Below are 25,927 nucleotides of genomic sequence, written 5' to 3'. Positions count from 1 at the left end.
TTTCTTGCCCATGGTACTGCCTCTCTCAGCACAGCATCCTCCTTCCCCGAGTGTTTGCTCCCGCTGTGTCATGGGCTGGATTGAGAGCTGGTCACAAGGCTTGGTGCCTGTTGGGCATGCTTTAGTAGGGCCTGATCTGAAACTAGTGGGAGACCACAAAAAGACTGAGTTTTGGGTGAGGACCTGGATACAAGCCATGCAGCAAAGCAGGTGAAGGATGCCGGAGAGGAATTCTTCTATCAGTGACAGCAGCAATAGGACAAGGGGTAATATATTTACACTTAAACAGGGGAAGTTCAAGTTAGATATAAGCAAAAAGTTATTTACTTTGAGGGTGGTGAGACCCCAGCATGGTTTGCCCAGAGAAGTGGTGAATGCTCCATCCCTGGCAGTGTTCAAGGCCAGGCTGGACAGAGCCTTAGGTGACATAGTCTAGTGTGAGGCATCCCTACACATGGCAGGGGAGTGGAACTAGGTGACCTCAAGGTCCTTTCCAGACCAAACCATTCTATGATTCTATAATTGCAGATGATTTTTCCAGCTTGGGAAAACACTGCATCCCCATGTGTGGGTTGGTGTTCCCTTTCCATCCCAGAAGGCCTCCCCCAAAAGCCCTCTCTTTACCCTCTTCTTGGCTCTTTATGACTGGCTGTCAGAGCCTGCTGCCAGCATCCCCTCACAGCTCTCTGCTCCATTTTTGGCCTTGTTTCCCCTTTTTAAAGGGGGTGAAAGCAGCATGACTTATCCATGCATCATGTAAAATAGGCCAAGCTGGAAACAGGATCCAGGTCCAGCTTGGCCTAGTTTTGTTCCTTCTGTTTCTGAATGCCTTGAAGATCAGCAGCTTGGGCCACTTGCACTGGATACCAGTTACCTTTTGGTGTCTCAAAGTAGAGATCAGTTTGATCCAGTGTTTCACCTCAGCTTTGCCCTGCTGCAGTCCCTGAAGCACCAGGTTTGTGTTGGAACACCAATTGTTTGTGGGGTTTAGTGATGTGAGATTACAGTGGGGATTATTTTGGAACAGGCATATCTTTCTGACTATCCCGGTCCCCTTATGTGGAGAAATTGAGCCTAGCAGTGAGTAAAAGACAAAAAGGAGAGGCCCCCATGATCTTTTTTACCAGTGTGGAGATGGTCTATCAAGGAAAGGTGAATAGCACCAGGACGGTGTGTTATTCATTGTTGCCCAAAGGTCAAGCTGAGCTGTGGATGCAGCTGGATGTAAAACAATGACTGTAATTATTAGGTAACCTTTTTCCCTTCATTTATCTTGGAGCTCTCTGTAAAGCCCATCACTGTCATAGCTAAATGTTTTCAGCTGACACAGCGGTCTGAACTGAAGACACCTAACTGGTCATGGAGAGCTCCAGTATGCCTTCCTAAATAGAGCTGATCAGTTGTTTACCACTGATACTTTGCTCTCCTTCACAGCCTTCAGCCTTCCATGACATTTCTTTAGGATGTTGTGGCCTGGTGAGTTTTTATTCCACATGGGTATTTGCTTGAAGCCCTTATGCTGCAATTAGTAGTGTGAGCTGTTGCATTAACAATGCAGATTTTGCCTCCAGGAGGAATGGAGTTGTGCCATGCATGTTTTTCATTAAATGGTAACACTTCAGGTGCAGGAGAAACCTTGGATTGGCCAGTCTATTCCCTTCTCTTCTGGGCAGGGCTACCTGTGCTCAGACCCAACAAGAATCTGCCCAGGCTGGTCTTGAGGACTTGTGAAGGGGAAGTATTCCTTGCCTGTGCTCTACCGACTAGCCAAGTAACTTGATCAGCAGCTCCTGGAACTTGGAGGAACCCTCTGAGACAGCAGCTCTTCCGATTTGGTGGGTTTGACTGTCGAGACAGTTTCAGGGACCAGACCTTTAGTGGTAGTATGTGGAGGGAAAGAAAGTCCACCTCTTTTTTCCATAAAGCTTTTCAGATCTAGCAGCACTGAAGTGCTTCTCAATAGTGGCTGTGAAAGCTGTGAAATATGAAAAGTGGCAGATGTGCAGAGCAAGAAGGAACCACTTCTATCTGCTCCCTTTTCAGACTTGTTCCCAGTATGGGCTTGTTACAGAATAGAGAGCGAGCAAGTAATTTCCCGTTCCTAGAAAATGGTGCTTCATATTCATGTAATACTTGGTAAATACAGAGTCTCTGAAGGCTGAGTGGAAGGCAGCTGTGCAGCTAGAAAGCAGGCAGAGTAGCTGAGGCTGGGATTCGAGCAGCCTCCATTCATTACCCAGTCAGGCTGGACTGCAATGTGAAGGGAAGCATCCAAAACATCTGCTGTTGCACTGATGAGGAGCTCAGCACCTGCTTTTGGTCTGTTGGGTCTGCTCCAGCTGTGCCGGAGGCAGTGTGGAACCCATACCATGCACTTATACCCAAATACAACTTAAATACAGCTGAAAACTTGACCTGAACATTGCCCTGTGATGAAATCTTTGGCCAATTGTCTGGTTTAAAAGAACTATTTTGTAAATAGCATTTCAACTCTTAAACACTTGAGGGCTCTTCTTTCTACTGTGCGAGGGCAACTTGTACAGTTCAAACTCTGCATGAACATCCTGATTTTATCCCTGTAAATGAAATGGAAGATGCCCTGGGCACTTTGGAAGGGATCTTGCCATGGTTTAGGGGGAGAGAGGGGTCATCTGGCTTTGGAGATACTCTTAATCCAACCATAAAATCAACCAGGTTGGAAAAGAGCTTTAAGATCGTCAAGTCCAACCGTTCCCCAGCACTGCCAAGGCCCCACTAAGCCATGTCACAAAGGGCCTCATCTGCATGGTTTGTAAGCACTTCCAGGGAAGGTGACTCCACCACTGCCCTGTGCAGCCCCTTCCAATGCCTGAACACCCTTGCGGGAGAAATTTTTCCTCGTCTCCAGTCTGAAACTCCCCTGGTGCAGCTTGAGGCTGTTTCCTCTTGTCCTATGCCTTGTTACGTTGGAGAAGAGACTGACTCCCAACTCATTACAACCTCCTTTCAGGCAGTTGTAGAGAGCAATAAGGTTCCCCCTGTGCCTTCCCTAGAGTAAATCCCCCCAGGTCCCTCACCCATGTGTTTTTAAGTAAAAATCTGCTATTATCTGAGAAACAACCCTGCAATCTCCCTACAAGATGTGACCTTGAGATCCATCCTGTTTCCTTTGCTAGGCTTGGTTTCCCAGGCTCTTTTTTTCACATTTGCACTCTTTTCGACATAAAGGCAAACCAGAAAGCTTTTAAAAACGGTGTTCTCTTTCTCAGCTCAGCAACTGAACATATGCTAAGCTTCAAGTAACCAAAATTTCCTTAGAGGTTTCTCTTTACTGAAAACCTGCAGTTGAATCAAGGGGTTTCTGCTATTGTGGTGAGATATTTTGGGTTTGGGGTTATTTTTTGTTCTTTTCAAAAGCTTAAGATTTTCAGTGCTGGGATTTCATATGCTGGAAAGAATTAAGCTCTTCCCTGCCATGCTGAATAGGCAGAGCAAGGGGGGGCAATGCAGGGCACAGCAGTGAGATGGTCTCAGTTTGTTGCTGAATTAAAGCCTGACACTGGAAGCAGTGAAATAGTCTTTTTTTCCAAAATCTGATGGCACTTGCAGCTAGGAGCTGGTTTAAGAGCCAGGACACAGGTGAAGGCTGGAGGAAAACATCCAGCCTGTTCTTCAGCAAAGGGGACATCGCCTCCTGCCGCTGGCTATGCCTGGACACCCATGCAGGGAAATGGCAGTCTTCTAGGTGCCAAATTGAAGCAACTTCGGGTCTTCATCAGCAGAATCGGGTGTCCCGGAGCAGCATGATTGTTATGGGTTGTTGACACAGAGCGACCCCTGCTGTGGATTGGGGCTCTGCCCCTGCAGACTGGGTGATGGACCAGTAATGGGGACCCCTGTGCCCCTTCTCTCCCCTGCCCAAGCACAGTTGGGGACATGTCCGTAAACCCTGCAGTGGCAGTGAGTGTCTGCCCTCAGCTCCAGGAAAACTTTGCTCTGGAGGGAGTGGGACAGCAAAGAAATGGGTTCTGCTGGGGAAAATCGTGCTCCAATAATAAGAAAAAGGAGATCTGGGGGCTCATCTCCATGCCAGACTTCAGTAAATGTCAGCTGAATATCTAGTACACCCTTTGAGTGTCCCTGTGTTTGCTTGAAGGCTGTGCTGTGCAGGAAGAAGGAGCCATCCCATTGCTCTTTGTCCCCGCATAGCTCTCCTCCCATACCCAGAGTCAGGCATCCTGCCCTGCTCCAGCTTCCTATGGTGTTAGACTGAGGCTTGGGGCCACCTCCGTGGCAGTGAGCCCTTCCACTCTCTAAGCCTGCTCCCTCTGACACTAAGGGAGCACCGAGCACCCCCTTTTCTCCCAGCCAGGAGGCACCAGCGCTGGTACTACAGCAACTGCCTGCTGCCAATTACATCCCTGCATACAATTACATCCCTGAAGCACTTCCATCGGCAGAGCCTTCGCACTGGATCTGGATTTACCAGTCCCGTCCCGTCCCGTCCTTCAGTCCGCCCGCCCGTCCCCCCCCCCCGTAGCCATGGCAACGCTTGCCTTGGGCAGGCTGCACTATAGCCGGTGACAAACCTCAAATGTGGCTGTTTGCTTGGGCCTGGAAATTTCCCTGCCATCTGGGAAAACTTAGGAAAAGAAATTCCCTGAATGAACTATGAGCCAGGGTGAGAAATGTCCCTTTTGGGGCTGAGCGCTGCTCCCATCCCTCCAACGAGACACCCTCCAATAGGAATGGCAAAAGCTTGATCTGAGTGCTACTTGGGTTTTCCTCCAGACGATGGGGGAATGTCCCGGGGGTGGTGTCCTAGTTCTGTGTCCTTGCCCCAGCCATGGGTTGGGGTTGACAGCCCTGCTGTGGCCATCGCATGGTCCCTTGGTGGCACTCCCTCTGCCCTGCTCATCCTGCTGGGACCAGCAGATCATGGTCCATGAAGCTGCTGTCAGGAGCCCAGGGGGACAGTGACAAGGTACACAAATGCAGTGACACAGGGCACAGATGTGGTGGTAGGGGTAGGGCTGGGTGATGGGGGTGAGGACTGGGTGATATGGGCAGGGCTGGGTGGCTTAGGAAGGGTTGCAGGGACTTGAAGGGATGGAGTGACAGGCACCAGGAGGAGGCGGCAGGGCAGGGAGACAAGGCAGGGCTAGATGTCAGTACAGGGGTAGGTGACATCGGGCAGAGCAGGTGACATAGGACAGGGGCAGAGAGCCGGCAGCTCCCACGGTGAGCGCTGCTGTCCAGGTGTCTCGATGCCCGCCCCCGTGGCGGTGCCGGTGTCCCGGTCCCGTCTACCCCGCGCGGTGCTGTTGTCCCACTGTCCCTGCGTTCGTCGTCCCCCCGCGCAGCGGTGCTGCTGTTCGGTGTCTGGGTGTCCCGGCGCCGCAGTGTCCTGTCCCCTCCCCCTCACCGTCCCGGTGTCCTTGTCTAGGTCCCCCTTCCCTCCCCTCTGTCCTGGTGTCCGGGTACTCCTGTGACCCGCCGTCACGGTAAGTCCCAGTACGTCCCGGTCCCCCTCCCCACTGTTTCTCTGTTCGCGTGTACCGGTCCCCCCGCCCTGTTCCTCTGCCTCTGTCCCGGTCCTGTTCCCACTCCCCCTCGCGGCTGTCTCGGTGTGTCGCGGTCCCCCCTCCCTTCCCCTTCTGTCCCTGTGTCCCGGAGCGTCCCGGTGCGCCCCCTCCCATCCCGCTGCCCGTCCTCCGTCCCGGCTCAGCGCGCCCCCTGGCGGCGGCGGGCGGCGGCGGCGGGTATAAAAGGCAGCGGCGCGCAGGGGCGGCGGTGGCGGCAGCGGCAGCGGCGCGCAGGGGCGGCAGCGGGAGATGGCCGGCCCGCAGCAGGCCCCGCACCTCCACCTGGCCGAGCTCACCGCGTCCCAGTTCCTCGACGTCTGGCGACACTTCGACGCAGACGGTCAGTCCCGGGGCGCGGGGGACCCGCCGTTACCCGCCCCGGGGCGGGGAGCATCGGGCTGAGCATCCCCCTTAGCGCGGGCGCGGGGGGACACGATGTAGAGTCCCAGGATACGCCGTTGTGGGGAGTTCGGAGAGGCATAGCCCGCGGAGCCTCCGGGAGCAGCCACGTCGAGGGGAGCTCCGGGATCGGGGAGGCTGCCGGCATCCCCCGAGACCGCCCCGTCGGGGATGGTTGGAGCGCTCCGGCACCGGGCCCTGCTAGAGTCCCCCGCCCGTGGGCCCCTGAGCCCGGGGGTGCCACGGGTCCGTCGCACATCCCCGAAGAGCCGGGGTTCTCTCGGGGTTGGTGTCACCTCTGCGTCCTGGTCGGGGTGTTCTGCCCTTCCCGGGGTGCCCCCCCTGCCTCCGCGGAGCCCTGTCCTTGGCACCTGGGGTGCCTGGAGGTGGGGGGGGGGGGGGGGGAGGGAATGACAGCGCTGCCACCATCGTGGTCCCGGCCCCCTCCCCTGCCCTGAAGGACGGGAGTTACAGAGGGTCTGGGTGAGGAGCGGCCACCCCACGGCTGGAGAGCTTCGTCCCCCTCACCCAGCTCCACAAAACCTCTCCCCGGGGATGCTGTGTTAGCGGCCATGTCCCCAGGGGGTTGCCACCTCCCCACGGAGTCGCAGCTGGGCATGCCGCCTCCCGGTTCCCATTGCTGCCCACCCCCAAAAGAGGGGGAGGGGGGCAGAAATGCCAAAAGCAGCATCGTTTTGACGGGAAATTAGTTTATTCCAGTGCTCTGGTGCCATAAACGAGGCTTATCCCGCTGGGATGAGCAGCCCAGGGGAAAGCTCCTTCCCCATGTCCTTATCCCTGGGGAGGGTTTGGGGACCAAACTCCTCCTGTGAACTGCGTCACGCAGCACCCCTGGCTGTGCTGCTGGAGCCAGAGCTCATTCTGTGTTCTGTGCCTTCCCGGCCGCGCCGTCGGGGTCCCTCCTGCAGCCCCTGGGACATGGGCACGGCTGTACCTGTCACCGCTGGAGCTGGCACTGCAGCAGCTTAGGGCTTGAGGACGGTGGGACAGTGGCAGCCAGTGGGAATCGGCAGCTCCTGGGGTAGGTGTCCGGCTGCCTTCCTGCAGCATGTCCCGCGGAGGTGCTCTGTCATCTCGAAAATACAGAGGCAGGCATGGACCCAGCTTGGCCTGCGTCCCAGGGCAGGGCGGGTGCCCAGGTGAGGAGGGACTCGGGCACCGCAGAAGATGGTGGTCTTGGTGAGGATGATGCTCTGCAACACCGGGTGGGAGCTCCAGCAGCCCAAGCTGCTTTCCTCTGCCGATGGGAAGGGAGTGATAGAGGGAGCCGGTGTTCATCCCCCTGCTGAAGGGGCTGTCTCACTCAAACACTTCCCTGTACTTAAGCTCCGATAGGGCTTTCACCTGCTTCCCTTAAGGCTCCAGAAGTGTTCCTTTGGGTGCCTTTGATGGCAGGGAGGCTCCACAGTGCAGCTGCATGGACCAGACATAGCTCTCCAGAGAGGGTTTTCCATGCACCCTGCCACTCCAGAGGCATGGATCAGACCTGTCCAAGCTGCTGCTTGGAGGAACTCCAGCTGCCTGCCATGGCTTTTCTTGGTGTTATCCTTCTTCCCAGCACTGAATTGAAAGGAGCTTGTGATTCTCCCATACCTGTAGAAGCAAAGCCCGTGGGAAGGGCAGCAGAAAGCCAAGCCCCACTGCAGCTCACACCAGCACCCAGCATTGCCCAAGCCCCTCATCCTCTCCTGGGAGGGACGTTGCTTATCTGTTGGGATGCAGTCATCAAGAGGAAGGTGTCCTGGGACTTCCCCAGGCGCTTCCAGATGGGACGTGGATGGGTTGGTCCCAGATGCTGCATTGCAGAGGGGAGAAGATGGTGCTGGGGAGCCTGAGGGTGTTGATGCTCAAGGTGGATGAAGAGATTTAGTTTAACATGGTTAAAACAGCAGATGCGGAAAACACATCAAACACTGGGATGCGGATGGGAACAGGGACAAAGTCCCCTGTGCCCTTCAACTGGGTGCAGGGAACATGTCAAGAGCTGTGTCCCCTTGAATGGGGCTCTCTGCAAATTCAGCCAGCACCACGTTTCTACCACACTAAGCATCAGCTTCTTTGCTGCCACAATCACCGTGAAGCCGTGTCCCCGTGCAGAGGGGAAGAAGCGCCGCATCACCATGAAACATCCTTCTGACACCAGGGGGATCTTACCGTATTCTTTTCCTTCCCCAGGAAATGGCTACATTGAAGGCAAAGAACTGGAAAACTTCTTCCAGGAGCTGGAAAGCACAAGGAAGGGGGCGGGTGTGGTAAGGGCCTCTCCTGGTTTTGCTTTCTCCCTCCCCTGTTCCCTCTTTCCTGAAGGTTCAGGCTCCCATCAGCCCCATCTCCTCCGGGAATGGCACCTAGGAGTGGGACCAGGGCACCTCCAGGAGGAAATAAGAGGAAATGCCAGCATGGGGAGGGGGGATAAATGCTCCCATCTCCGCTCCTTGCTGGCAGGATTCAAAGAATGACAACTTGGGTGACAAGATGAAGGAGTTTATGCACAAGTACGACAGAAATGCTGACGGCAAAATTGAGATGGCAGAGGTGAGGGGAGCTGGCCCCATGACCCATGGGGGCTCGTGTCTCCTCCCCCCATAATGCTTGTACCCCCCCAATGCTTGTACCCCCCCCCAGTGCTTGTACCACCCCAATGCTCATGTTCCCTGCGATGCTCATGTTCCCCGCAGCTGGCCCAGATCCTGCCCACGGAGGAAAACTTCCTGCTGTGTTTCCGCCAGCATGTGGGCTCCAGCTCAGAGTTCATGGAGGTGAGCAGGGTAGGCTGTGCCAGGGCTCCCTGTGGGATCTGCTTCCCTGATGCAGCTGGCAGCGGGTATTGCCCAAACCTCTCCCAGTCTACCCCAGAATCTTGGCTTTAAGTCAGCACTGGAAGGTGGTGCTGGTTTGGGAAGCGTGGTGAGTTTTCCCTGTCCTCATCGTCCCATCAGCACTCCTCAGAGCAGCTGGGACCTCATCCCAGTCTCCAGGAGAGGTGACCTGCAGGGATTTGGAGCTGTTTCTGTAAACTTCCAATCTGGGGTGGTCGGTCCTTAGCACCTAAGGGATGTGCTGAAGCAGACAACACTGCTCTGGGCCACCACAAAACCTCACTGTGCCCTTGCATGGAGTAATCCCATCTGCAGGGTGGGAGAGAAATTGCCCATGGTGACTGAAATGTGGCTGGGGTTTGGAGTGGGATTGAGATGTGCAGCATCCCAGGAGGTGAGAGTTTGTGCTTGGAAAATGAAACCAGGTTGGAGGTGATGGCTGAAAGAGGAGCACCCAATGGCATGGAGGGAATTAAGTGGGTGCTGTTGTTTAACTGGGGACTGCAATTAAATATTAAAGACCGATCTTGCATGCTTTGGTGAGGATAATAGAGCTTGAACTCTTGGTATGGCTGTGGACAAAAGTATCCAGGTCCAAGGTGGCACTGGGGAGACCACCACCAGCCAAGAGCTGACTCCAGCTCTGCCAAGGTGGTGGGAGAAGCTCCAAGTGGGGCTTAGCGGGGTTTGCACGTGTTGGTGGAGAGCATGGGACACAAGCCCACACCAGCACTGGAGATGGTTCCTTCACAGGCTTGGCGCAGGTACGACACAGACCGCAGCGGCTACATCGAAGCCAATGAGCTCAAGGTGAGCTATGGTTTGGAGGTGGGCTGAGCTGGGTCCCTTGTGGTGGGATATCACTGCTGGGACCACCGGGGATGGGGACAGCCAGCACAGCCCTCTCCCTTCAGGGCTTCCTGTCAGACCTGCTGAAGAAGGCGAACCGGCCCTACGACGAGCCCAAGCTGCAGGAGTACACACAGACCATTGTAAGTGGGACCTCATCCTGTGGCACCGCGGTTCTCCTGACACAGGGCGGGTACCCCCCAGGGCTCTTGGCACCACACAGTGTGTGGGATGAAGGGGAGGAGGAGGCCATGGTGACCCGGTGCTGCTTGTGTCCCGGCAGCTGCGGATGTTCGACATGAACGGTGACGGGAAGCTGGGCCTCTCAGAGATGTCACGGTAAGGTCATGGGTGGTGAAAAGGAAGTGGTGGGGAAGAAAAGACACCCTGAAATACTCACAGTGGGGGCTCCAGCTTCCAAGGAGAACAGTTTTCCTCTTTAGTTCATTCATGTTTTGGAGTGAACAGCCATAGAACACTAGAACAGTTTGGGTTGGAAGGGACTTACAAAGCTCATCTAGTCCAACCTCCAGCAGGGAGCGGGGACATGTTCAACAACTAGACCAGGTTACCCAGACCCACATCCAGCCTGGCCCGGGATATCTCCAGGGATGGGGCATCCACCACCTCTCTGGGCAACCTGGGCCAGTGTTTTACCACCCCCAATGCACAAAATTTCTTCCTCACATCCAGCATGAATCTCCCTCTTTTAATTTAAAACCATCACCCCTCATCCTATCCAAGACTCATTTGGGTTTTAAAAGTGTCTTTTCCTGGCTGATTCCTGCTTATCCCTGGCCCTTCTTGTCTTTCAGACTTCTGCCTGTGCAAGAAAACTTCCTTCTGAAGTTTCAGGTAAAATAAAACTAATAAAAATATAATATTAATGATATTAATGGTGATAATAATAATAAATTAAATCCTGTTCCCTGCTTTCACTTCATCCCTCCCTCATGCCCTGGTGTCCCATGCTGCTTCCCAGGGGGTGAAGCTGTCCTCGGAGGAGTTCAATGCCATCTTTGCCTTCTATGACAAGGTAGGGTGCCAGATCCCAGGAAACTACCCAAAATAAATACAACTTGGGGGAAAAAAACCAACCCAAACCCATGTGTTTTCAGTTGGGTCAATTCCCTGCTTCGATGTGGGCTGTGAGTGCTGGTTAAGGGTCTGGTGGTGCCTCCTGCACCCATGCCCACGGTGGTGGGGCTTGCTCATGTCCTTCTCCCTCCTGATGTCCCTCCCTCCTTATCCAGGATGGAAGTGGCTTCATTGATGAGAACGAGCTGGATGCACTTTTGAAAGACCTGTATGAGAAGAATAAGAAAGTAAGTGGAGGACAGAGCCCAGGTGCGCCCCACCCCCCCACCTCCCCCACCAGGCTCCCCAGTGCATCTTCTTCTTCCAGAAGCATCTGGGGAGGCTTAGACTGGAGATAGGAACAACTTCTTCCCCAAAGGGTGTTCAGGCATTGGAACAGGCTGCCCAGGGCAGTGGTGGAGTCACCGTCCCTGGAAGTGTCCACAGACTGTGTAGGCAAGGCCCTTAGTGCCATGGTTCAGTGGTGGCCTTGGCAGTGCTGGGGAACGGTTGGACTTGAAGATCTTAAAGGTCTTTTCCAGCCTGGTTGATTTTATGGATTTACTATCTCCCACCCACTGCGTCCACACTCCCCAGTGACCAGGAGAGATGCTTGGTGGTCACAAGCTGGGGGTGCTCCCTGGGGAGAAACAGGGTCCCCAGCTCCCACCACCTCCCTCCTCTCCTCCTCTGCAGGAGATGAGCATCCAGCAGCTCACCAACTACAGGAAGAGCATCATGAACCTGTCCGACGCGGGAAAGCTCTACCGCAAGGAACTGGAGATTGTGCTTTGCAGCGAGCCCCCTGTGTAGGACCATGTAGGAACATCCCACCCCATCCCACCCTACCCCACGTGCCTCCTCCTCCCCACAACCAAGCACAGCAGGGGAACACCCATCAATGCAGCGCTCCCTCAGCAGCTCTTGGGTTTGCTCTAGGTTGTTAAAGTCCTAATTCTGAGGGGAAACTTAATTGCACCCCATTCTCCTAGTTGGCTTCATGATCTATATTATTTTGGGGGATTGTTTTCATTGTTTTGGTCTTTTCTTGGTTTTCTCTGGTTGACCAAAGAGAGTTTACAAATAAAGTCAAGTACTGGTACAGCAAAGCCTTCTCCTGCTGCAGCAATGGGGCTGGGGGCAACAGGAGAGGTGGGTCCTGTACCCTGACCCTTACCTGGATGATGGGGGGGAGAGTCCACAAGGGTTGTGGCCCCTCCCAGTATGGCCCAGTTAAGCCCTGTACAGCCCAGTATAGTGCAGTGCAGTCCTATATGTGCAGTGCAATCCTATATGGCCACGTATTACCCAGTACAACCCTATAACAGTGCAGGATAGCCCAGTTCAGGTCTGTACAGCCCAGTATGGTGCAGTGCAGTCCTATATGGCCATGTATAACCTACTACAGCTCTGTACAGCCCGCTGTGGTGCAGTTCAGCCCAGTACAGCCCACTGTGGTGCCAAACAGTCCAGTACAAGCATGTATAGTGCAGTAAAACCCTGTGCAGTCCAATATGGCTCAGTACAGTCCTGTACAGCCCAGTTTGGGTCAGTACACCCCCATATTGTGCAATGTAGTCCTATACAGTGAAGTGCAGCCCCATGGACCAATAAACCTGCAAAGCCCCAATAGCCCTGCATATAGTCCTGCACAGCCCTGTACGGCCCCATATGGCCAGGTACAGCCCAGTATGGCCCACTACAGTCATATGGCTCAGTACAGTCCCGTGCAGTCCAGTACAGTTCAGTGCAATACAGTCCAGCCAGCACAGCCCTGTACGGTCCTGTAACCTATACAGACCTGCATCACTCTGTCTGGTGCTGTACAGTCCTATACAGGTGAGCACAGCCCACTACAGTGCTGTACAGCCCAATACGGTGCAGTACAGACTTCCATATCCCAGCCCAGTACACCCCACTGCAGCCCAGTACACCCCAGTGCAGCCCAATACAGCCCAGCACAGTACAGTACAGTCCAGTACACTCCAGCACACCCCAGTACAGCTCCATACACCACAGTGCATCCCAGTGCACCCCAGAACAGCCCAATAGCCCCCAGTGCAGCCAAATAGAGCACAGCCCAGTACACTCCAGCACACCTCAGTACAGTTCAGTACACCTCAGTGCAGCCAAGTACAGCCCAATGCAACACAGTACAGTCCAGTACACCCCATAACAGCCCAATACACCCCAGTACAGCCCAATAGGGCCCAGCACAGCCCAGTACACAGCAACACAGCCCAGTACAGCTCAGCACACGCCAGTGGAGCCCAGTACAGCGCACCGCAGCCCAGTACAGCCCAGTACAGCCCAGAGCAGCCCAATACACTCCAGTACAGGCCAGTGCAGTTCAGCATAGCCCAATACAGCCCGATACACTCCAGTACAGTCCAATACAGCCCAGTACAGGTAACTGCAGCGCAGGACCGGGCAAACCGGCTGCAGAGAGCCCTCCCGTCCGCCAGGGGGCGCATATCGGCGCAGCAGGAAGCAGGGCTGTGCATGCGCGGGGCGGGGCGAGGGGCCGCAGTCGTCGTGTGAGGTGTCCGCTCGCCGCCGGCCCGTTCTCCGCCATGGCTCTGCTGCACACCCGCCGGCTGCTTGCCACCCCGCGCCTCGCCGCCGCCGCCACCCGCGCCAGGTGAGGGCTGAGGGGCGGCCCAACCTCTGGAGCCATCCTGCGATGCCGGTGGAGCGGCTTTCCCGCCGCCGTACTTGGCTCTGTGAGGCGGCAACGTGGGGGGGGGGGGGGGGTGGTGGCGGGGGGGGGGGGTGAAGTGGTGGGGGAGTGCGGGCGCGTCGGTGGGAGGAAGCGTGTCCCTCCGCGGAGCCTGTAGGCGCCGCGGTGGGGACCGGGGGTTGCCGGGGTGACGGCGCAGGGATTGGCTGGGGAGAGCGGCTTCCTCGCGATCTGATTGGCTGCGGCCGGGACCGGCGCCTGCAGCCTGTCCTTGAGGAGCCACCGTGGAGGGCGCGTGGGCGCGGGGGGGACTGCGCTCCGAGAAACGGGGCCCGGGGGCACCCTGTGCACGTAGAAACGGGCCCGGGGGGCTGCTTCGGGGATGCAGCAGGGTCGGGGTACCCTGTGCACCGAAAAATGGGATCTGGGGCGCCCTGTGCCCCAAGAAACGGCGGCCGGGGTCATGCTGTGCACTGAGGAATGCGGCTGGGGGTTGTGCAGTGGGGCATGAAGGACCCCGTGCACTGCAAAGTGGGGCTGGGGTGCTGCTGCCTTGCATGCACCGTATAGTTGGAGCAAAGGGACCTTAGGCACCATGCAGTAGGGCTGGGGTACTGGTGCTAGAGACATGCCTTTAGGTGTGCAAAACCTGGTGTGTGCAGGATGGGAGTGAGGGTGTTCCTGTGGCCAGCTCTGGCTGGGCTGTGTCTGAAGCCAGGGAGAAATGGACAGGAGGATGTAGGGTGCAGCTGGAGCCCTGAGGAGAGCCCAGAACAGCTCCACACAGCACAGCTGACCCCAGACCCACAGGCCACTGGCTGGGAACACCACTGTGACCAGTGTGGAGAATTCTGGGCAAGAGCCTTGCTGCAGCTCTGCAGAACCCTTTGACTCCTGGCCCACACTGGCTCTGGAAACTCTAATGTCAGAGCAGGAAAGTGGTGGGTTATTTTCCATTCTAGAAAAGGATTTTAGCTATTGATTAACCCTCTTCTGTCAAGCACAGCCCCTCATTGCCTTGTGAGACAAATACTCTCAGTGCCTGCTTCTTCTGCAGCAGCCTCTTCTCCTTGGATATGGAAGAGCAGCTGCCTATAATGTGGTTTTTGCCCCTTGAACTGTAGCAGGCGTGTGAGAGGTGTGCAAGATCACTGGCAGTAGGTTTGCTTTTCTCAAGCTTATTACACAGCAAAATATAAATTACCAAATTGAGGTCACCTAAAATACATGCGAACCATCCCTTTTGTATGTAAAGAACCTTCGTGCATAGCCACTGTTGTTCCCAAAGAGTGGCACATTATCCCTGGACAGGGAATGCCAGGCAGTGATTAGCAGTTTCTGTGTGCTTATCTTCAGCAGCTTTGGTGCTCTGTGCTGGAAACAGTCTTTCTGAAATCAGGATGGAGGTGAAGAGGTACTGACCAAATGATTAACAGCTCCCTGGACAGAGAGATGCTAATGAAGGTGATAACTCACCAGACAGCTATTTTAAGTGCTTTTTGTGGCAGGAAGCTTATCGCAACTCACTGGGGCAATGAATTTTTAGGCTTGAAAGGACCTTAGGAGCCAGCCAGCAGCCTGTTGCCTTTGTTCTTGTGTAAATATTTGCTGTGGTATCCAGAGAGTTGCCTTTGGCCCCTTTCTGCTCTGCTCTGGCTTGCAGAACTGCTGTAGGGGCTTTGGAGGAGGTTTGAAATCCAGTATCTTACCTGGCTGTACCGCAGGGAATGTGGACTGGCCTCTTCCCAATGAAAACCTTCACTGGGCTTCTGAACGCTTGCGTAGCTGCTCTCTGGGTTTGGCTTGAGTCTGTAAGCATGCCCATGGGTCTCTGCAGCTCAGGCCATAAGTTCCACATACATTTTTGAAGGGTGTTACTGGATTTTGCCATTCCTGATACATTTTCCTGCCCTCTCTGTCCCATCTGTCACAATGTGCTTGCAGCTGGGCATTAAACGGGCTCAGAAGACAAGCCTAGCTGATGAGTACAGAGAGTACTCGAATACCAGCTCTCATCAGCATCTAAACTCTGACTTGGGCCACCTCTGTTCAGGTCCTGTATATGGAGGATGTGCGTTCTTTGCCCTGTACCTAGGATCCCTCAGCTCAAGCTTCCCTGTGGTTAGTTTAACTACAGCTTAAACTTCCCTCTTGTTAGTTTTATGCACTGGAATACCCTCAGCCTGGCAGAGAAGATATGCAGTTTATAACTTTGACCTCTATTTAAGACCAGTGCTCTTTTAATTGCTCAAACTAAAATATAACACACTGGTAACATAGGGGTGGCAGTGTGTCGGGACTTGTGGCCTTGGATCCCTGGTAGATCCCTTTTCCCAAACCCCTGTCTGGAAAGGTTTACCTCTGTGATCTTCTGGGTATCCTGATGTGTGTGGACATCTCAGTCTGGGCTTTCTTCCCCTGTCTCCTTCAAAGCTCACCTCCTTGGAAACAGCGGAGTCTTTCTTCAGCCTTCACCTGAAAACCTCCAGGCTGAGAAGGGGAAAATAAAGTCCTAAACCTAGCCTTTCGCTGCCTTAAGCTGATGGAAAGACCATCTCATAACAGAAGTACTTAAGTCAGGAGTGCTACAGCTTAGGTAAATGCCCACAGGATCAGCAGTAGTTGTAGCAGTATATTAGAGCCCAGTGACCTGCTTAAGTTTTTGCAGGATTAGGGTCTAAATACCCCAAACACTGTAAGCTGCTTGGTGACAAGCTGAGCAGAAAGAAGGCGCTGTCCCACCTCCAGAGCAGCAGCAGTTTGAAATGGATGGCCAGGCTCCTGCATGCCTCATTACCAAAATAATCCTAGACCAGGTAAACTGCAGTGGGATGTGCTCCTGCGCAGTGTGTTTCTCTTCCCTCACCTCTTCACTGCCAGGAAGGTGTTGGGAGAGGTTTTCCAAACCTGCTGCCTGAACCTGCAGCAGCATTTTGCCCCGTGCACCGTTCAGGTTGGCTTCCCAGGCTGCTCCCTCCCCGCTGGCTGCAGCCCATCTTCCTTTCTGAGGAGTGTTGCTGGCATGACTGACTCATCCTCCTTTCTAAGTTGATCCTGTACTTTACTGGAGAGGTAATTAAGACTTGTTAGTGGTCTAGAAATGCTAAGCACATCTTCCATTTTTAAACTACCCACGGTGGCTCAGTCTCGTACGTATTTGCTGCTCTTTTTGCCTGTCAAGAGGAGAAATGGAGGCTTTTTATTTTGAAATATTGTACTGATGGAAGAGCAGCTACATCTAAAGAGGGCAAATGATGTTAGAAGCTCCATGAGATGTGATCTACATACATGACAGTGCAGAGTATGTTTATGTAGTAAATAGTTAGCTCGAGCAAGTCCAGAGGAGGCTACAGAGGTGCTGCAAGGGCTGGAGCAGCTCTGCTCTGGAGCCAGGCTGAGAGAGCTGAGCTGGTTCAGCCTGGAGAAGGGAAGACTCCTTAAAGGGAGACCTTAGAGCAGCTCCAGTGCGTAAAGGGGCTACAAGAAACCTGGAGAGGGGCTTTGGGCAAGGGCCTGTAGGGACAGGACAAGGGGGAATGGCTTTAACCTGACAGAGGGGAGACTGAGATGAGATTTTGGGCAGAAGTTCTTCCCTGTGAGGGTGAGGCCTTTGCACAGGTTGCCAAGAGAAGCTGTAGCAGCCCAGTCCCTTGCAGTGCTCAAGGCCAGGTTGGATGGGGCTTAGAGCAACCTGCTCTAGTGGAAGGTGTCCCTGCCTGTGGCAGGGGGTTGGAACTGGATGAGCTTTAAGCTCCTTTCCAAGCCAAAACATTCTGGGATTCTGTGAACAAATCAGGTCTAAATAAACCCCAAATTGGAGTAGATTAGAGAGAGAAAATGATTTTGTGAGTTCTGCTGATCACATTAGTGCTTCCTTAGCCTGCCTGGCTCTATTGACCCTGGTGGCTTCAGGCTGCCTGCCTTGCCTGGGGCAGGATCCAGTTCCAGGACTGCATTCCCAAGTTGAAAAGGTTGTTATCTTCAGGTGAGGTGGCCTCCTCCAGGCTTCAAAGCTTTGTGAAGCTGGTATGTGGAGCCATCTGACTGTGAGTTTTTCCTTCAGCAGTCAAGACAGAATCCTGCCCCAGAGGAGATAAACCCAGGCTGCGTTTTGCTGGGTGCTTTGTGCCCTGCTGAGCTCAGGCATCTGGGTAGGTTGGGATGCTCCCAGGATGTGGGATTACTGTCTTTAGTAATCCTGCCTTCAGGAGGGGGCTGTCTGTCAGGCAGGTTACAAATTACCGCAGTGCTTCTCTTGCACTATCTACAAGCCTGCAAGGCCTGGAAATGGGACTTTGGCTATGGTCAAAGACAGAATAACAGGTTTCTTTTTATAGCATGGTCTGTTCTGCCCTTGACATTAAGAGAGCTTCTCCATCTTCAGGATGTCCTGCCAACAGGACAGAGGCAGGTGGTTTGTAGAGCAGCTGCTGGAGAGTGGGGTGCAAAGCTTCTCCTTGGCAGCAAGGGAAAGGGCTTTCACATCGAGGTGTCGCTTGTCACACCAGGAAGAAAGTATCCTCTGATTTCCGTGAAAACAGCATTTGGCAGAGTTTGTAGGGCAGGGAAGGGAAATGTCTCCATTGGCTCAGCCGATGTTGCAGAAAGAGCAGATTAGTCTTCATGCACAAGAACCCTTCCAGGAGTTTGGAAGTGGCCCTGTATTGGTGCGAAGGCTTCTGTTTCCTGGGGCCTTGCTGATGTCAGCACATGAGACAAATAGAGCCATGTCTACATGTTCATGACTTGCAGGGAGTCAGTTAATCTTCAGCTACAGTGAACTGAAGCTCTTTGCCCATTCTGCAACACAAAATGCAGTGCCAGCTCATGGAGCACAAAGGATTGGTTCTTTTTTGCCTTGGATATTTCTCTTATAACTTCTTGTTCCTCTTCCAGGGGTTTAAAACCAAGATTTCCTTCTAGACATGTTGATGCTCATCCCTGGCCAGTTCTCAAGCCTGATTCTTAGCTTCTTTTTCTTTGCCTTCAGCTCATGGTGGTCCCATGTGGAGATGGGTCCCCCTGACCCCATCCTGGGTGTGACAGAAGCTTTCAAGCGTGACACCAACTCCAAGAAGATGAACCTGGGAGTGGGGGCTTACCGGGATGACAGCGGAAAACCGTATGTCCTGAACTGTGTTCGCAAGGTGAGCCTGGTGCTGCTGTTGAGCAGGGCCACACCCAGGTGTTGGGCACCTAGGGGTGTCAGGGAGGGGGAAGGCTTCTTAGCAAGGGTTGCCTGTTGGCCCTTAGAATAAGCTTTGTTTCTAACAGAGCAGGACAGTGTTCCTGGATGTCTTCCTTAGCAGTCCTAATGCTTTTGAGATACAACAGAGCTGTTAAGTAGGAGGGGATAAAACAGGGAACACGTGGCCTGTTCCCATCCAGGTAAATCTGTTTTGTTGCTGACTTCCATGAGTCCTCCAATCCAGCTGTCCTCTGAACTTCAGTGTTTCTTCAATAGGCTGATATTCCCTGGGCCAGCCCACATGGGAGGAAAGAGCTGACACTGTCCCCTCTGTGGATTAGTCTTAGAAATTCTGTTGAGTCATTGGTACCGGTTTCTCTGTAAGCCAGGCTAAAACTCCAGCCCAGGGAGCTGAATGTAGACACTGCCCTTGAGGGGATTACAGAGCCTTTCAGGGCTGCCAGCGAGGAAGAGAGGATGTGTTGTTGACATTTCTCGTTTAAAGCCATCCCTTGCCCTCGCTCTCCCCATGTCCGCACGTACTGCAGCTGGGTCACAACCAGAGAAACTGGGTTGTGGCACAGGAACCAGTTTCCTGGTGGTATGTGAATGTTGCCAGTGCCTGTTCCACTGCTCTGGGAGCACAAAGAGGGTTCCCAAAGTGCTCCAGATATCTCTATTGCTCTGTTTTTACTGAATGTTGCTCCTTGTTGCTGTTCTTGCCTCCACTCTTTGATCTGTGTTAGGTAGGGACTTGGACTGTTTTCTGAACAGTCCGGTGTCATCTTCCTGCAGGACAATTCCTGCTTGAGCAGAGAATCACATGTCTTTGTGTAGCAATGTTGACTTGTGATGGGCTTGAAGTGATGCTCTCCTCTGGTGCTGGGTTTCTGGGCTCTGCAATACTGACAGTGGCACCCACTGATGGCTCTGGTAGCCACTGGGCATTGTGCCCTGTGGTAAAAGGGTTTAATCTGAAATGCTTACTGTTGCCCTGTGCTTGGAACCAGCCCTGATCTCTGAAGGGAAGGTCCTGTAAAACAACCTTAGCACCTTCTAAGCTAGCAGATATGAAGAGATCTTGAGCTGTCCACCACCCTCCCCACAGTGATGCCTTCCTTGCTGACTTGTGTGTCCTTCTTCCCAGGCAGAGGCCATGATAGCATCCAAGAAGATGGACAAGGAGTACTTGCCCATTGGAGGGCTAGCAGATTTCACCCGGGCATCCGCAGAACTGGCTCTGGGTGAAAACAGCGAGGTTCTCAAGAGCGGACGGGTAAGGAGCAGGATGGGAAGCAGGGGTGGGCAGCACTGTCTGATATATGGTTGGTTAAGTGGGTGCCCAGCAAATGTGGAAGAACTGGCAGGGTGCTTATGCCTCTGAGTTGTAGGCTGGCTAAGCCTGGATAAGTAAGTGCTTCCTCTGAAAGCTGAAGTGGGAAACAGCCCTTTCCAAGGAGGGAAGTAGACCTTGTCCCAGCTCTCTGCCTTGCAACTGGAGTTGCTGACCCCTGTGGTCACCTCCAGCCCCATGTCCATGTTCTGGTGTGCTTCTGCCAATGCTGATGTAGTGACTGGGCTTTCTCTGTATCATACCATGGCTGCTCACACTTTGGTACTTGTTTATTCCTTTGCAGTATGTTACTGTGCAGGGTATTTCTGGGACTGGCTCTCTGCGAATTGGAGCAAACTTTTTGGTGAGTCCCTGGCTGGCGCAGGAGAGAAACGACCAGAGCTGAATCTTTGGGGTTTTCTAACAGTTTGTTCAACATGTTTGAACACTTTATGTCTTTGCCTTAATCAGCAACGGTTCTTCAAGTCGAGCCGTGATGTGTACCTACCCAAACCGTCCTGGGGCAATCACACACCTATTTTCCGTGATGCTGGCCTGCAACTGCAGGCTTACCGCTACTATGACCCCAAGACGTGCAGCCTTGACTTCTCTGGAGCCATGGATGACATTTCTGTGAGTTGCCTTTCATGTCTGGAAGCAGGGATGAGATGTGATAAGATGGGTGATCTTCTTGCTTTAGCCTAAGTGTGATGTGTGAAGGCCCCAGATCAAGGCTAGAAGTCCTGCAGGGCTCATGTAGGCTGTCTGGGGTAAGAGTCCCATCTCAGCTACTGAGGAGAGTGCTCAGATGTCATTAATAATTCATGCTTTCTAATATCTTCCTTAGAAAATTCCAGAAAAAAGCATCATCCTCTTGCATGCCTGTGCTCACAACCCCACTGGGGTGGATCCCCGGCAGGAGCAATGGAAGGAGATGGCAGCTCTGGTGAAGGTGAGCAGTACAGCATCCCATAGGTACTGTGCTGTTCCGGGGAACACCATCTCTGGGTCATTGCTGTGCTAAAGGTTATTCCCTTCTCTGAAGCCAGGATGGGTGTCCTGTTCCTGTACTGAAGACAGGGGCCACACAAATGCACCCATATAGTTTATAGCTGACCATCAGACTTTCTGCTGGCACCTTCCCAGGTAGGGAGACCTGAAAGGAGAGCAGCAGGGTTGAAGGAGTGAGCTGTGATAGCTGGAGGGGCGCTTCCAGCACTGATGTATTAATACTTTTGCAAGGTCTTTCACATACCTGCTATCCTCTCACAAGCTTCAGCTGAAAACAGATGGGGCAGGTTCTGCCTTCATCATTCTCCTCCTCCTCCCTGCTGCTTTCCCAAGCTGCAGCCAGTGAAATTTGGCTTGGGGATGCCTGCCTTAGTCACAGCCTGAGCACTGGTCAGTATCAGTGGTTTCCGTGGCCTACAGATGGCTGCAGGTCTCCTGACAGAGGGACAGTGTGGCTGGGTTATCTGCCTGGAGGCAGTGGAAGGGCTGGCACCTGCCTAGAGAGTTCCCAACTGGTTTTCTTGGAAACTGATAATACAGGAGACATGGAAATGGAATAACTTATTACTACTAAATCTGCTTCTGTCTCCTGGGCCAGACTACACATCCCATAAATGCACCAGGAGGGTCTTTACCTGCTGTTTGGGTGCATGGTGGGTAGCTGTGGATTTTGGGCTGCCTTCCCTGTGGCAAAGGGAAAAGCTCTACTTCTGGAGTTGCAGTGAGCAGGCTGATGCCTGCATGGCTCTTTTCAGACTGCTGCCCTGCTCCCTGGCGGGGTGTCCAGCTCCTCTGACGCTCTCTCCCCTCTCTGCTGGCAGAAACGAAACCTCCTTGTGTACTTTGACATGGCCTACCAAGGCTTTGCCAGTGGGGACATCAACCGGGATGCCTGGGCTGTGCGGCACTTCATCGACCAGGACATCAACGTCCTCATATCACAGTCCTATGCCAAGAACATGGGGCTGTATGGTGAGTAGGGCAGTTGGCATGGAGATGGCTCCACCTAGGCTGCCTCTGGGGTTTGGCAGCCACTGTCTTTCTGCTGCCCATGTTTATCCTGCAGTAGTGATCATGGCACAGGAGATCACCTGCTGGGAGCTGGTGGAGGCCCTGCTGGAGAATAGGGCTGTAGTAAAGCTGGGTGGCACTTGGATAAATCCTACCCCAGCCCTGAGGATCCAAGGGCTGAGGCTGAGACCTGGTCACTCTTCTTTCAGGAGAGCGTGCAGGTGCCTTCACGATAATCTGCAGCAATGCAGAGGAAGCCAAGAGGGTTGAGTCACAGCTGAAGATCCTCATCCGTCCCATGTACTCCAATCCACCCCTGAATGGAGCCCGCATTGCCTCCATCATTCTCAACACCCCTGACATACGGAAGGAGTGGTAAGAGGGAGCCCCTAATCTCACAGCAGCAAGATGTGAGGTCTCTGTGGTAGCCCTGTGCTATGCTTACTCCCTGCTGCTGTCCTAGGCAGCTCTAAGCTTCAGGGATGCAATCAGAACCAGGGTTCCAGTCAGAACCATGTGCTGCCCCTTTCTTCTGGAGACATTGCTGCTCATGTCTTGGCATCAGCTGAGATTGTTCCTGCCTTACACAAACAGGTTTCCCTTGTGTTGCCAAGACAGAAAAAACTAAAAGAGGGGATAAAGCTCCTTTAGGATTGAGAGCTGCAGCAGCTGCCTATCCAAGCAGTGGAAAGGACTGAGGCGTTGGGGGAAGTGGAAGCATAAGCCCCCTGGGAACAAGACCCAGGAATGTAACCCTCATGCCCTAAGCTGGCTTCCTGGCATCATTCTGTTGGTGTCAGTCCCTGTGGGGAGCTGGCCTGGTAGAACAAAGGCTGGCAGTGTGCTGTGGCCTCGCTGGTAGCAGGCTGATGCTTGTGCCTGATCCAGGGATAAGCAGAGATGTCTCCTAGCTGTGCTGCCTTGGAGCAGGGAATGTCTGCTTGCCCTGGAGGTATCCCTGCACTCTTTATCTGTCTGCAGGTGTTATTTTATCTGGGTTTGGGCAGTGCTGCCATCAGGCCTCCTGCTGACCCATACCTTTCAAAAGCGAGAGATGCCTACACTTCAGTATCCGACAGCTATGGAGTAAATGAATAAATAGCAGTCATCTTCAGGTAGCAGGAGAAGGAAGCAGCTCCCCAGCTGGAGCTGCAGGCTCACACGCCCTGGTCTTGATTCATCTGCAACCCTGAATGAGGTCTCTCCAAGTGAAGAGAGCTGATTCCCTGTAGTTGGGAATGGGGGAGCAGTGTGGGTGCATCCCAGCCCTGCTCTGAGCTGTTCCTGGGTTGGCTTCTCAGGCTCGTGGAGGTGAAGGGCATGGCTGACCGAATCATCAGCATGCGGACTCAGCTGGTGTCCAACCTCAAGAAAGAGGGATCCTCCCACAACTGGCAGCATATCACTGACCAGATCGGCATGTTCTGCTTCACGGGGCTGAAGCCTGAGCAGGTAAATGTAGTTCCTGTGGACTCAAGGTGTCATTTGCAGTCCTTGTCAGTAAGATCTTGACTACAGATGCCAGATTGAGCCCTGGTAAGTAGTTCTTCTTCCAGGAGGAACATACTCCAGGCCCTTGGCACTGGAGTGTAATGGGGACCCAGGTCTCACTCTGTTCCCTGCTGTGCTTACGGAGGTTGAAAGCCAACATATCCTACTTATTTGTCAAAGGAAGCAGTCACTTGGTGCCACCCTGAGGTGACCTTAAAGTCAGCTCAAGTGAGGTGAATATCTGCAGCATTCATGTGTTGCCCAAGAGTTGAGCAGCATCTCTCCTGGTTTACAGGGCTTGATGCTGGCTCCCCATTAGAGTCAGAATCACAGAATGGTTTGGGTTGGAAGGGACCTTCAAAGTTCATCTAGTCCAACCGCCCTGCAATGAGCAGGGGGACATCTTCAACTAGATCAGATTGCCCAGAACCACCTCCAGCCTGGCCTTGAATGTTTCAGGGACTGTGCATTCCACCACCTCTCTGGGCAACTAGAGTAGCACCAAGCAGGTGGATGCCATGTCTGCTGGCGCCCAGGCTGAGCTCAGTTCTGACAAGCTTTGTGAGTTTGCCATCTGTTGACACTGTGGAGGTTGGCCTGTGGTTTGGACCTGTGCTCTTTCACCCCAGGTGGAGCGGCTGATCAAGGAGTTCTCCATCTATATGACAAAAGATGGGCGAATCTCTGTGGCAGGAGTTACGTCGGGCAATGTAGGGTATCTGGCTCATGCCATCCATCAAGTCACAAAGTAAAGACACAGGTGTGCCCTGGAGCTGGTGGCTTTCCCTTCCCCACCAGTCGAAGATGGGGAGGGAAAGGAAAGAAGCAGAATACTTCCAAGCACAGCACCTGACGCCGCTGCTGAATGTATCTTGTAGATAAGTTGTTGTAGAAGCCTAGTCAAAACCACCCTGCAGTGTGGAGCAGGGACGTCGTTGCTGGCTCCTGCTTGTCACAGCCGTTCTCCCCTGCTGTCCATCAGACCCAGCACCCTCACAAGCTGGAGGAAGCTCCAGCTTCACACTGCCATCCTACCAGCGGAGGCACCAGAGGCTCCCCCATGCTAAGTTCTCCAGGAGGAGGCTTTGTGAGGCAGCAGGAAGGGGATATGGGAGGCTGAGTGGAAGGGCTGCTTAGACCCGCTTCTCTGACCTCCTCACAGTCCCTGCTGCTCGCAGGCTTCATCCTCCTTCATCCTCCTCATCCAGGGCTGGGCAGCACCAAAGCTCTGAGGACTGCTTGTTATCAAAATCTGCTCAGTTGCTACTTGCTCTTTCCATCTGGGAATCAGGTGTAACTCACAGGGGTATTGGTTTGGGGGGCAGAGCAGGATCCCTCCTCTAAATCTGCCCAGTTCTGACTTCAGTCATGTACCCTGAGGTGAAACACTTGCTCATCCTCTATTCCTAATAAGAAACTTCTCTGAAAGCCACTGTCAGTCTCTGCCTCTCCCAATCCCGTCCCAACCCCAGCAGCCTTCCCTGCAGAGCAGAGGCCTTTGGTGGGCCCCAAAGCCATGAACCAAGGGGTCCACCTGCATGGTGGGGTGTCCCTCTTCTCTGCTTGGATTGGTCGAATTGCTGGTGACACTATAAAATGGGAAGGAAAGATCCTGAGTGAGGTCTGAGAGCTGACGACTTGAAAACCATGCTGTCCTAAGCTGAGTGTCCCTCAGGCCTGGTGCCTGGACTCTATGATTTTTAATCCAAATAAACTGGTGCATGGCTGTATTGACCTGGGGACTTAATCCTGTTATCGCACAGTGGGATCCTGTCCCTGCCACGCATCAGATGTTCCCTCTTGGGGACATGCTAGTGCAGAGGATCTGGTCTGGCCAATGAAACACTCATCTCCTGAAGATCCCATGTGTGCCCAAGAGCATGGGGTGGGTGGGCTGTGAGTGCCCAGGGTGGGAATTGGTGTCACAGAGCTGAAGTTGAAGTCTACAGGGTTGCATGTAGGTATTGTATGAGTTCCCAAAGGCTTTCAATGCTGCGCTTGGCCATGGAGCACGATGGAGTTTCTCATTCATCCCGAGGTTGAAATATGGGGGGATAAAGTCTGAGTCTGTCTTAGATTTCTCCATCGACTGGCACCTTTCCCCTTTGCACCAGGGCCTTGTGGCTGCCCCATCCCTGGCATTGTTCAAGGCCAGGCTGGATGGGGCTTGCAGCAGCCTGCTCTAGTGGAAGGTGTCCATGGCAGGGAGTTAGAACTGGGTAAGCTGCCCTTTCAACCGCAAGCATTCCTTAGAATGACAGCATGATTCAGCAGAGCAGTCCTGATTCCTGCCCAGAGCCGCCGTGTTCTCACAGCCGAGCCGAGAGGAACCGTTCCCACATCCCGAGCAGGGCCGGAGACTCCTGTCTCCCTGGTCGGTTTGACGACGGTTTAAGCAGCCCCGTGCCCTCTGCTTGCTCCGATTCGTGCAATAAACTGCTTTCCGTGCCGCTGCCGTGGCTGATGCTGTTCATACTGATGTCC

General features: G+C 53.7%; 2 protein-coding genes across 3 annotated transcripts; both read left to right on the top strand.

The window, feature by feature from the left end:
* The first annotated feature begins 5,790 nt into the window (after window positions 1-5,790).
* Window positions 5,791-11,823, top strand: CALB2 (calbindin 2). 2 transcript variants are annotated; one of them, XM_065662009.1, is made up of 11 exons: window positions 5,791-5,904; window positions 8,160-8,236; window positions 8,430-8,519; window positions 8,663-8,743; window positions 9,557-9,613; window positions 9,718-9,795; window positions 9,936-9,991; window positions 10,468-10,507; window positions 10,635-10,688; window positions 10,906-10,977; window positions 11,426-11,823. In XM_065662009.1, the coding sequence occupies exons 1-11, from the start codon at window positions 5,814-5,816 to the stop codon at window positions 11,540-11,542; spliced, it is 813 nt and encodes a 270-aa protein (XP_065518081.1). In that variant the 5' UTR covers window positions 5,791-5,813; the 3' UTR covers window positions 11,543-11,823. The 2 variants fall into 2 exon arrangements, with proteins under 2 accessions (XP_065518081.1, XP_065518080.1); XM_065662008.1 differs by having other exon boundaries at window positions 9,542-9,613.
* Window positions 11,824-13,226: 1,403 nt separating this feature from the next.
* GOT2 (glutamic-oxaloacetic transaminase 2) lies at window positions 13,227-25,896 on the top strand. The gene is made up of 10 exons (XM_065662795.1): window positions 13,227-13,370; window positions 18,400-18,556; window positions 19,745-19,873; window positions 20,235-20,294; window positions 20,402-20,563; window positions 20,778-20,882; window positions 21,763-21,913; window positions 22,162-22,327; window positions 23,254-23,404; window positions 24,073-25,896. Exons 1-10 carry the CDS (start codon window positions 13,303-13,305, stop codon window positions 24,193-24,195), a joined length of 1,272 nt encoding a protein of 423 aa, XP_065518867.1. The 5' UTR covers window positions 13,227-13,302; the 3' UTR covers window positions 24,196-25,896.
* Window positions 25,897-25,927: the final 31 nt, after the last annotated feature.

This window comes from Lathamus discolor, chromosome Z (genome assembly GCF_037157495.1).
Source record: "Lathamus discolor isolate bLatDis1 chromosome Z, bLatDis1.hap1, whole genome shotgun sequence".
Taxonomy (NCBI): Eukaryota; Metazoa; Chordata; class Aves; order Psittaciformes; family Psittacidae; genus Lathamus; species Lathamus discolor.
Note: the sequence above shows the minus strand (reverse complement) of the source record. Positions and strands in the feature narration are given on the sequence as shown.

Excerpts from the sequence above, each read along its gene's own strand:
- CALB2 (XM_065662008.1), top strand. The coding sequence starts at position 5,814 with ATGGCCGGCCCGCAGCAGGCCCCGCACCTCCACCTGGCCGAGCTCACC. Across the intron at positions 8,744-9,541 it reads CCAGCTCAGAGTTCATGGAG|ATGGTTCCTTCACAGGCTTG; the intron begins GTGAGCAGGGTA and ends CCAGCACTGGAG. Across the intron at positions 9,796-9,935 it reads AGGAGTACACACAGACCATT|CTGCGGATGTTCGACATGAA; the intron begins GTAAGTGGGACC and ends GTGTCCCGGCAG.
- GOT2 (XM_065662795.1), top strand. The coding sequence starts at position 13,303 with ATGGCTCTGCTGCACACCCGCCGGCTGCTTGCCACCCCGCGCCTCGCC. Across the intron at positions 21,914-22,161 it reads CAAGAACATGGGGCTGTATG|GAGAGCGTGCAGGTGCCTTC; the intron begins GTGAGTAGGGCA and ends CTCTTCTTTCAG. Across the intron at positions 22,328-23,253 it reads CCTGACATACGGAAGGAGTG|GCTCGTGGAGGTGAAGGGCA; the intron begins GTAAGAGGGAGC and ends TTGGCTTCTCAG.